The 11,551-nt window shown below is 40.1% G+C and overlaps 1 protein-coding gene and 1 pseudogene across 1 annotated transcript; both read left to right on the forward strand.

Moving 5' to 3' along the window:
• The first annotated feature begins 385 nt into the window (after positions 1-385).
• LOC148914860 (condensin-1 complex subunit CAP-D2-like) lies at positions 386-5,742 on the forward strand (annotated as a pseudogene).
• Positions 5,743-6,551: 809 nt separating this feature from the next.
• On the forward strand, positions 6,552-10,881 carry LOC148914861 (uncharacterized). Its single transcript, XM_089043320.1, has 3 exons — positions 6,552-7,476; positions 10,477-10,619; positions 10,711-10,881. Exons 1-3 carry the CDS (start codon positions 6,552-6,554, stop codon positions 10,879-10,881), a joined length of 1,239 nt encoding a protein of 412 aa, XP_088899446.1.
• The last annotated feature ends 670 nt before the right edge of the window (positions 10,882-11,551 follow it).

Consider the following 11,551-nt stretch of genomic DNA (forward strand, 5'->3'; position numbering starts at 1 on the left):
ACCGAATTTATCTGTCTCATATAGTAATTAATATTATCTTCTGTCACATTGACTAGACTAACCATTAGGTGTTTCACAATTGGCCTGGAAAACTGACTTCGCCTAGGTTCCAACTTCCAATGGAGTCTCAGTAAAACCGGAAGTTACTATAGGTAGTGGAACGAATTTTATTCAGTAATCCTATGCATGAGGGTAATTTCACAATTTGAAATTGAAAAAAAAGAAAAGAAAAATAAGTAACCGGAAGTCAAATTAAGAGAAATTTACACAAACACCACCTGATAATCGAAATTGAACTGGTATGCCATGTGGCAGCTAACCATTGGGCTACTTACCGTGCCCAAAATAGGTATGCCACGTGCGCAGCAGCGGGGGTATTTGTAGTTTTTTTTTCTTCAAAAATTTTCATTTCCATTTGAAAAATCTGTGGAGAAGAGAGAGAGAGGGAGCATATTAGAAAAAGCAAAACGCATAGAGAACTTCTCAGTCTCTGTGTTATGGCTCCTTTCTTTGTGTTTCCCCAAAGCCTGAGAACCTTAGAAGAACACGAAGACAACCGCCTCTACGCTCGGAACCCGCTTGACATCGCTTCTCTTCGTCCCTCCGAACTCGAAGAGTTCGTCACAGGTGTTGATACTGTGACTAATCGAGCAACTAGCTAGTCAAGATCAGCCACGTGTCATGCTATGAGAGGTCATCACCTTAGCTAAAGAAGCCTTACCACAAGTCACAAATCTAGGCAAGGCAAGGAGTCCCACATTAGAAGACTATAAGAAGTGGAGACTCCCCTTCACCTATAAAAGAAGACTACTCTTCTCCCAGAAAAAAGGGGTCTTGGGGGTTTGATCTTTGGATCGTTTGGTCTTGGGTCTTGGATCCCCTTGGTTGGGCTTTATCTTTAATCATGAGTCTCTGCCTTCTTCTCTTTGTATTTGGGTCTAATCCCTTGTACAAATGTAAATACACATTATTATGAGAATGAGAATATTGCCCAAATCCTCACACACTTGGTGATAGTCCTCACCTTCACCCATCATCCATCACACCTCACCACTAAGTTGGGTTCAAAAGTGCCGAACCATTTTTGAGCATCAACAAAAGGTATCTCCCTCTCTCACTCTCTCTCACGCAGTTTCACTAAATCTACCGCATTATCCAATTCTAACATCCGTTTGGTTGCCGAGAAAATTCACCTTCCAAGTTCCAAATTATACTGTGTCACTGGTCCTGCTTTTTAAAGAAATTGATGTGCATAAGAAGTGGATCCCTCTCCTATAATTTTCTGGTTCAGTTAATTCTGAATGTTTAGCATTTGGTCACCTCAAGTGTCAAGTCAACCAAGTAGATGCTGATTTTATTGTTAAGGAAACCCTAGAAAAACGTAAAGTGTGGCTGGGGATTAGTAAGTAAAGCAGAAACATTTGAAATTCAAACTGAGTTCAAGAACATTGAACCAATGATAATGTATTTAGCTGAATTTATTTATTCTAACAAATACATTTTTTTCCTGGGTTTTAAGCAAGAATCATTGTAAGTATTGGCTTCCTGGAGTTGGAAATTCACATTTTTTTGGCTTTATGGAAAATTGATGTATCTGCTTGAAAAACCATTGCATGCATTGCTTCTTTTTTCTTTTAATTTTAATTCTAATAGGGAAGCAGTACTGAGAATGCGTGTATTCTGATCCCAAATATAAGAGGACAAACACTCAACTGTATTATCTGATTTAAAATGAAATACTCTAATTACAAGAACAACTAAGTATGAGGATGTTAAAAATTTTGCAGTTTTTGAATTTGTCTTCCTTTGTGGCACCAACAGGGATATCCTCTGATCTCTCCGATAAGGAGCTATTTGGTATTGAAGAGCAAGATGTGTTTGATCGTGTGTACTCATTGATTCCCCATCTTGTAAGATTAATCTTCTAGAGAGTCTTCGGTCCAATCTCAGTGTTCTCCTCCCAAATGTTGATTCACTATCACGGGTTTCTCAAGGTCAGGATGATGTCACTCCAGTGCTGGATCGCGTTGCATCACATTGTAATGCTTTTAAAATCTACACTTTCTTCCTCCTTACTGTTGTTCTCACTGAGGAGTCCAACATCACTTCCAACAACAATGTGAAGGTGTTTTCTTTTTCCTACATATCTCTTTATCTCGCTTTCTATTTGTTTCTACTACTTAAACACGGTATACGTTGTGTGCAAGCATGCACACTAAATTTAAACGTTATAAACATGTATATATTGAGTGTGATATTGCCAGTTTTTTTGCCAAGATGCCTTTTGCTTGGATTTAGGTCACAGCAAGTACCAGGAAGAAGCATCCTAAGAACACAGGGAATTGGGAGCCACACAGAGGCCGCATACTTAATTTGATTGCTAATTCATTAGAGATCAAGCTTGCCTCGCTCTTTGGTTCATCAGGCTTGGAAGAAAATTTTATTTCGTTCATTGCCAAGTAAGTTGGATAACTACTGTTTATACCAAAATGAACAGCCAATAAGCATCGGACACGTGGACCAAACTGGAGCTATGGAAGCCTTCGGCACCTAGCTTCGGTACCGTCCTTACCGATTGCACGATTAGGGCAACTTCACCCCAGGGACACGTGGCAGTCGCACAATTGGAGTCCACAGTCCCACATCGAAATTTTAAACAACTTGCACACCTCCCAAGGTCTATAAAAGAGGACAACTATCCTAAATTGGAGGTAATCAATCAGAACTTACGGCGTACCCCCTATTGGATAACGACTACAATTCAATCAGATTTAGTTTTGTATCTTTTCCTTCGGGTTAATTACAAATTTTTTTTTTTCCTTCCTGCTTTGGGGTTTTGTAGAAATGCATTTTCTCTGTTTGAGAATGCTGCACTTTTAAAAGATGCTTTGTGCCGTATAATTGGGGCTTGTGCCACAAAATACTAGTACATGGCACAATCATGTGCATCGATCATGCATCTAGTTCACAAATATGATTTTGTTGTTACCCATATTGCTGATGCGGTTGCTGGGGCAGAGAAGAAGTATGCAGATGGAAGTCTAGCCAGTTCTCTTATCAGAGAAATAGGTAGGACGAATCCAAAAGACTACATCAAGGATACTGTTGGGGCTGAAAATGTTGGTCGGGGTTTTTGGTGGAACTTTCTGATCGACTACCTAAACTAGTGTCTACCAACATTGGCCTCATTGTCCCACATTTTGGTGGGGAATCTTATAAGATAAGGAATGCTTTTGTTGGGGTCTTGGGAAAGCTTGTTGCAAAGGCTTTCCAGGATGTTGAAGGTGAAGTGAGTTCTGAATCTGTTCGTCTTCGAACTAAGCATGCCATGTTGGAAATTTTGCTTGAGCGGTGTCAAGATGTTTCCGCTTATACAAGGAGTCGAGTTATTCAAGTTTGGGCTGAACTATGTGAAGAGCATTCTGTTTCAATTGGCTTGTGGAATGAGCTTGCAGAAGTTGCTTCTGGGAGGTTGGAGGATAAGAGTGCAATGGTTAGAAAATCTGCACTAAATTTGCTTATTATGATGTTACAGCATAACCCATTTGGTTCACAACTTTGAATAGCTTCGTTTGAAGCAACCTTACAACAGTACAAGAACAAGCTGAAAGAGCTTGAACCAGATATATCTTCAGAAAGTGAAAAGAACAGGTTACCATCTGATGATTGTACTACTGGAAATAGTGAGGTTGATGATGCAAACGCAGATGTGACTAAGGAGCAGCCGGACAGTTTGCCAGTGAGTTGCTTGCCTGATATATGGAACAGAATATAGTGCAGAAAGATGGCTCTGTGCCAGATGTAGGGAACTTAGAGCAGACTAGGACCTTGGTAGCATCACTTGAGGCTGGATTAAGGTTTTCGAAGTGTATATCTGCCACAATACCAACACTTGTTCAATTGATGGCATCATCTTCTGCGACTGATGTTGAGAACACGATACATTTGCTAATGAGGTGCAAGCAGTTTCAAATTGATGCCTCAGAAGCATGTCTCCGTAAGATGCTGCCACTGGTATGTTTTTATTTTAACTCAAGCTCTAGAAATAATGATGCAATATTTTATTTGGGTCAATAATTTTCCTATTTGTTCAATCTCGATTAACAAACTCTAGATTTGATTGTTGGCTGCTTCATGAGATGTATAGGATCCTAAATGTGTCTCGGCTTTGTAGGTATTTTCTCAGGACAAATCCATCTATGAAGCTGTGGAAAATGCTTTCATTACAATTTACATAAAGAAAAGCCCAGTAGAAACAGCCAAGAATCTTATGAATCTTGCCACAAAATCAAATATTGGAGACCTAGCTGCTCTTGAGTTTATAGTTGGTGCCTTGGTGTCTAAAGGTGATATATCCACTAGTGCAGTATGTCCTTTTCAGTTCTCACAGTCTTGCTTAAGTTAGTTGAAAGCTTCTATTTATGTGATAATTATTTTTTTATTTTGCATGAAAAGATACACATGTTCTTGATGTTTTCAGCTTGCCAAAATTGACTCTACTATGGGTCTAAAAAGATCAGTTTAGGCAAGTAGAAGCCAAGCCAAGTATTTTCAATTAAATTATAAAATTGTTTTGGTGGCATGCTTGTAATACCTGGGTTAATATAAAATGTCAACTAAGCCAAATATTAAATATGTCAAACTTTATGACTTGGTTGACATTTTAAATAGAGTGATTTTAATAAAGAAAAAAAGGTTTTCCATTCCCCACTACCAAGTTGGTTTTTATAAAAACTTTGTAGTATGCTTGCTATCATGTGCGGCTACACTTTCCCTGCATGTTTTAGTCTAAACAAGCAAGAGTATACATACACATAAAATGGAATCCGATTGTGATTTCCACAGTTAGTACAGATAAGGGAAAAATAGATTCATACCAAAAGGCAACCTCAGGATCGATTTTAGAATATGGGTCTATGTTATTTTTTCACGTTTCAGTGGTGCTTCTCAGTAAACTCAGTTGTAAAATCTTTCATACCAATTTTTAAAAGCCAAAAATCTCTTCTCAGTGTTGAAATCTCTTATTCTGTCTCCCCATTATTTAAAGAGCCAACGTTCTTACTAGGTGTTTGTTTTTGCAGATATCAGCATTGTGGGAGTTCTTTTGCTTCAACGTAAGTGGAACTACTGCCGAGCAAAGTCGCGGTGCGTTGTCTGTCCTTTGCATGGCAGCAAATCATCCAGTATAGTTCTTGGCTCTCATTTACAGGACATTATTGATATTGGGTTTGGTCGTTGGGCTAAGATGGAACCTTTACTTGCTAGGACAGCATGCATTGCTCTCCAGAGATTGTCTGAAGAAGATAGGAAAAAGTTGTTGTCTAGTAATGGAAGCCGGGTTTTTAGTATTTTAGAGAGCTTAGTTACTGGGTTTTGGCTTCCAGAAAACATATGGTATGCTGCTGCTGACAAAGCCATAGCTCCTATATATGCAATTCATCCTACTCCGGAAACTTTAGCTTCCAATCTAGTGAAGAAATCCCTAAGTTCTGTATTTGAATGTAGTGGAGGTGAGGAGTTGCAGAGTGAAATCACCAGTGGTAGTGCTGGCATACTTACCACAGTTCAGGTTGCAAAACTTAGTAGATATCTCTTTTGTTGAATTATAAGTGCTCATGCTGATTTCATAAACTAGATACGTTTAGTTTTTCTTATTGTTTGTTTTATTGGTAACCCAAGTGTCATAGTTTGATTGGTTAGTTTGTGGATGGCTGAGATTGCATTGTGATGTAATGCATCCAGCTGTCATTGTGCCTAACGGATATATCCTCACACCAAGTGTGTGTGTTTGTACTGTACAGATTTCTTACAGAAGAGAAATGAGAATGTTCTCTCTGCTACACGTATAGCAGAGGAGTTTTGGATTTAAGCTTTTCTTCTCTCCTTGTTTTTGTTCTCTCCCAATACACATACAGATTCACAAAAACACTAACATGGCCTCAAAGCCAGATTCGATTATTTGAAGCTGGGCGTTCGTTCTGTGAAGAAAATCGATCGAGGTGAAGCTCATTCATAGCTCACGAAGCTGATTGAGCTCGATCTATTGTCGATATGAAAACAACTTGTTTCCAGGTACATCTGAAATTCGAAATGGCTGGATCTGGAAGCTCAGAGGCTAGAATCCCAATTTTCTCTGGTGAGAACTATGAGTTTTGGAGGATTAAGATAGTTACCATATTCAAATCGTATGGTTTATGGAGTTTGGTAGAGAAGGGTTTTTCAATCCCGGATTCAAAGAAGAAGAAGGTATCTGAGGACATCTCAGAAGAAGAAGTTCATGAGAAAACAGCTGCGATTCTCATGAAGGATGCGAAAGCATTGGGTATCATCCAAAATGCCGTTTCTGATCAGATTTTTCCATGGATTGCACATTCAGATTCTGCGAAGATGGCTTGGGAATTGCTATATGCTGAATATCATGGTGGAGAGCATGTCAGATCGGTAAAACTTCAAAACCTCAGACGTGAATTTGAGTATACTAGGATGCGTGATAATGAATCCTTATCGGACTATCTTACTATCTTACTAGACTGAATGAATTGATTAACCAAATGAAAACATTTGGTGAAGTTCTGTCAAATGAGAGGCAGGTTCAGAAGGTTTTAATTAGTCTCAGTAAGAAGTATGATCCTATATGCCTTGTGATTGAAAACACAAAGACACTAGAAACTGTGGAGTTGCAGGAAGTGATTGCCATTTTGAAGAGTCAAAAGCAAAGGCTTGAAATGCATAGTGTTGATACAGTTGAGAAGGCATTTGCCTCATTCACTGTGAATTCCAAAGGACAGAATAAAAATGCTTCTCAGTCTGGTTCATCTAAGTCACAGAGAAACTGGAATTCTAAAGGGAAGTCATGGGAGTCAAAAGACAAGTCACAGCAGAATAATTATTCTGCACAGAACAACACCTCAACACAGTTCTCAAACCAGGAAACTACAAAGCCTCAATGCAAGGTGTGTTCAAAGCATCATTTTGGTGAGTGCAGGTACAAGGGAAAACCAAAATGCTATAATTGTGACAGATTTGGACATCTTGCTAGAGATTGTACTGTGAACAAGAATGTGCAGAAGGCTAATTGTGTAAATCAAAGGGAGGTGACAAGGAACTTGTTTTATGCAAATTGCACAACCACTGAGATCAAAACCAATGGAGAATGGTATGTTGATAGTGGTTGTAGCAACCATATGACAGGAAACTTAGAGTTGCTGGTTGATGTGAGAACAAATGTGGCTAGAAAAGTACAAATGCCAACTGGTACACTTGTGAGTGTAGCTGGAATTGGTTCATTGAGGATTGATACAGCAAAGGGCAGAAAATACATCAGAGACGTAATGTATCTGCCAGGATTGAAAGAAAATCTACTAAGTGTTGGGCAAATGGATGAGCACGGATATTGTCTGGTGTTTGGAAAAGGGATGTGCAGGGTATTTGATAGTCCATCCATGGATTATCTCATCATCAAGGTACAAATGAAGAGTAATAAATGTTATCCTGTATCCTTTCTAGCTGAAAAACAGTTACTGATGAAGACTAGTTTCACTCAATCCACATGGATTTGTCATAAGAGACTTGGTCATCTGCATTTTGGAGGTTTGAAACATTTAAGGGATAAAGAAATGGTACATGGTTTACCAACATTGGAAGAACAAAGTGGTGTGTGTGAAGGGTGTCAATTTGGAAAACAACACATGAATGTTTTTCCAAAAGAACAAGCTCAAAGAGCAAGCAAAGCACTCAAGTTAGTACATGTAGACCTTTGTGGTCCTATGAGAAATGAATCGGTTGCAAGGAACAGATATTTCATGCTGAGTATAGATGATTTCACAAGAATGATTTGGGTATACTTTTTAAGAAACAAATCAGAAGCTTTTAGCTGTTTCAAGAAGTTCAAGTTTATGACTGAATTACAAACTGGACACCAAGTGAAATGCATAAGAAGTGACAGAGGTGGAGAGTTTCTATCTACTGAATTTGTGGAGTTTTGTGAAGCTCACGGCATTCAAAAGCAGCTTACAATGGCCTATACTCCTGTTCACCCGTTTTGCGTTTATTCCTATGATGGAAGGGCAAAGTTCCCCACTGCCTTGAGAACTTTGGTGTGCGAGCGTGCCACTGCTAGTAATAAAAATTCTAGCAGACTTAGTTTGGAATGGATAACTTGCGCCCCAAGTTACTGATTTCTGCAAACAAACGATTGTGAATTTGGGTGAGGAATATCTCCCAAGTAAGTTCTTTTCTTGCCTCAGACTGGTGAGGACTTTAACAATTTATCTCAGTATAAAGAGGTTGTTCTGGCCAGAATGGTTGATGGAATTTAAACTGTTTTTAGGCAGAACTTGCCTTTTACAAAACTATAACAATAAATGCTCATGCTAGAGAGAGATGAAGATACAGCTGGAACTCCATTTCTATCGAGATGGAAGGTTCTGATCCGGGCTGGAAATTTGGAAATGCAAGGCTGGATTTGGACCGTTGACAACTTTGACTGCTAGGTTTCAACTATAAATCGATACCAAAGGTTGATTCTGGCAGAGCTTCAATGTACCTTAAGCTTTTGTGAAGCTTCGAGTGGCGAATCTGCGGTTTCCTCGATCTGCACGGGTGACTTTGAGGACATCAGTGGGCTAGAGACTGCACTGTGAATTTTGTTGAGGTTTTCCATATTTGGAGAGAACTTCAAGCTCTACCTGTCTTGGTTTTTGCTGAACCAAATTTGTAACGAGAGAAATCTCGTTTTGAATGACTTACTTCTTAAGTCTGAGCCTTGGGAATTTTGATCTGAAGCTGGTTTTACTTGAAATTCAAGTGGGCTTGTTGGTTGATTTTGAGTTGTCTATTTGATTGATGGTTTCCTTGTGCAAGATTTTTGTTTGATTGGATGATGAATTTTTTTGTTGTTTCTCACCCTGTTCACTCCTTCTTGTATTTATAGTAAAATGTTTTTAAACTGGGCGGCAAAAAGATATCTCCCCCTTTTTTCTTTTTCTTTTTTAATGGAAAGAAAGAAAATAGGATTTCATCAGTTTTGGCAGATAGGCTCTCAAATAGGCAATCACTTCCCTGTTTTTCTTGAAAAAGAACCTAATCTCTTTCCCAATTTCAACTGCCCCTTGTGAGATTTCACCCGTGATGGTTAGTTTGACTTCTTTTCTGGACAGCTCCTGCTTTCCTGCTTATCCTTATCTGAGATTATAATTTGCTTATCTTTTTGGGAGAATTACCTTCTCTGTAAAAATAGAAGAAAAAATCTCTGAATATATATATATGTAAGAGGGATTTGATCTTCAGGGTTTTCAGGTTTTTCAGAACAACTTGATATCATAAACCTTTCAATCACTTCTTCTATGACAGTTGCCATTGCTGACTTTTCTTTATCCCAGAGATGTCACGTGGGATTGTTTCTGTTCTGGCTCCCCCTTTTTATCACATCGGGCATGTGAGGCCCAGATTAGCTTTGTTTGCTTTGATAAGCTTTAGGTGGGCTCTTCGGTTTTGGGCTTCCATCTTCCTGTTTCTCGAAGACCAAATTGCTTTGATTTTTTGCAGCCTTATTCAGGCCTCATTTTATTGGGTGTGTCAATTTTTAGGCCCAAACAATGCCCCCTTAAGTCTGAATCGTTTTTGGAACAGCTTTCAGACTTAAATGATATGGCCATTAAATTGGCGCGTGGTAAATTCCTCCGTTATCCCACGTCTGCCATGCTTCCCACTAAGATAGTGCCCGTGTGAAACGACTTGATTACTAGCTCTTTATTAGCTAGTCAATATCGATGACGCTTTATCTTTTCCACGTCTCATCTTCTCTTTCCCACGTCAGGCTTCTTAAAAGAAATTTAAAACCACTGCCTGTTCACCTGAAAACCTAGTACTTTCAGACTCCATTCCTCTTGAGCTTTCTTTCTTTCGATAACTCCCTTTCGCTCGATCCTGCCTTGCCCTTCCTGTCAACCTTCCTTTTTAGAAAAATAATTCCGAGAGATGTCTTCCCAAATCCCGTGCTCAATCCTCCTCTGTTCCAGTCCCTCCAGATTACATTCTTTTGGGATTGATAAGCATGCGATAGAGGTTAGGAGTAAGCTCCATCCTTTTGCCCAGAAAAACCTAGACGAAAATGTCCTCCATTTGTTTGAAAATACCTTGGTGCTGGGGCCTCACTGGTTTGGTCCCGTTCCTCCCGAGATGGCGGAGCTGATGAAGAAGGATGCTGAGGCCCTCTATGTTTGAGAGTTCTTACGCTCTGGCTTCTCATTCTTGGGTTAGCAAGAACTTGAGCCGTTCGTTCCCATCTAGTGAAGTGAGAAACATCCAGTCAAGTGGGCTGATTGGATTGACAAGCTTCTTCCCGATTTGGGGCTCACTGAAACGGGCTGGAATTTATGGCGCCATACTTCGTCCGGGCAATCTATCAACGAGATGAGAACACGCTTGCTGCTTTGTGTTTCGGAATTACGCGATAACACTTTCGACTTCGTATAGGCCCTATGGCCCCAACTCTGCCGGATATGGCTCTGATTTTTGGTTTTAGGCCTCATGGAAGACCCGTTGATGCTGTCGGGATTATCACGGAAGAAAAACCAGCGAAGCTAGCCAAGCCATTCAACATCTCTCGATACGATCAAGTAATTGCTCCTTCTCCAATTATCTCGAAAATTTTGTCTTTGAGAAGGACAAATATCGCGATATGTTGTTTCTTACGTATTGGTGAACAAGTTTATTCGCCAATCGTTCTTCTGCGATTCGCTGAGTATAGACATCCGCGAAGCTTTGCATAATCACTGCGATGTTGGACTCGGACCTCTGATTCGGCTCATCTATTCAAGAACACGCATCCGCCACCTGGAGTATCCGCTAAATCTGTCGATCCACGGTGCCTTCGGATGATTCAGATCTGGCTGCGCAGTCTATTTTCTGAATTGAGGTTTCTAGACATAGTTACGCCGAGGATCGGGTTACGCTCGACCATTGTTGTCGCGTAAGTCCTCAAGAGGTCAATTGATGAGTACTGATGCTCTTCAAGCACCGTACCAAGAGGTGCTGCAGCGATGGCAAGTGGTAATCGGAGAACCTATCCTTGGTTTCAACTCGGACATCGTCTGTTTGAGAAAGAGCCGAAGAAGAATATGCAGGCGAATCGATTTGGAAGAAGTTCCCGAGTGTGACCTTACCAGATCGCCTCACGGAGGAGGAGCTCATACCCTCAAGTCATACGAGCTGCAATCGGGGCTCTTCTTGGAGGATGCAGATGACTTGGAGGTCCACAAAGATGCGGTGTGCGTAAATAAGATTAACAATAGTGCAGATGCCCTTTATCCTTCATGGGAACTGAACTCTTGCAGTTCTGCGGAGTTTGATGATTGGTGGAAGGCTAAATTCCGTGATTTGCCTGCTTCTAGTACCGCACTTCAGTTCTTTTTAAATGGGACAAGCTGGACTGTCCATGCAGACGAGGAGACTCACAAATTCATGGTGCAGACCATTAAAGACATCAATATGCAAGTTATAGAAGGCAATTTCTCAATTCTATCTGTTGTTGCCCATTCTTTTTCAGGTG

This window comes from Prunus mume, linkage group LG8 (genome assembly GCF_029339155.1).
Source record: "Prunus mume cultivar Tortuosa linkage group LG8, ASM2933915v1, whole genome shotgun sequence".
Classification (NCBI taxonomy): Eukaryota; Viridiplantae; Streptophyta; class Magnoliopsida; order Rosales; family Rosaceae; genus Prunus; species Prunus mume.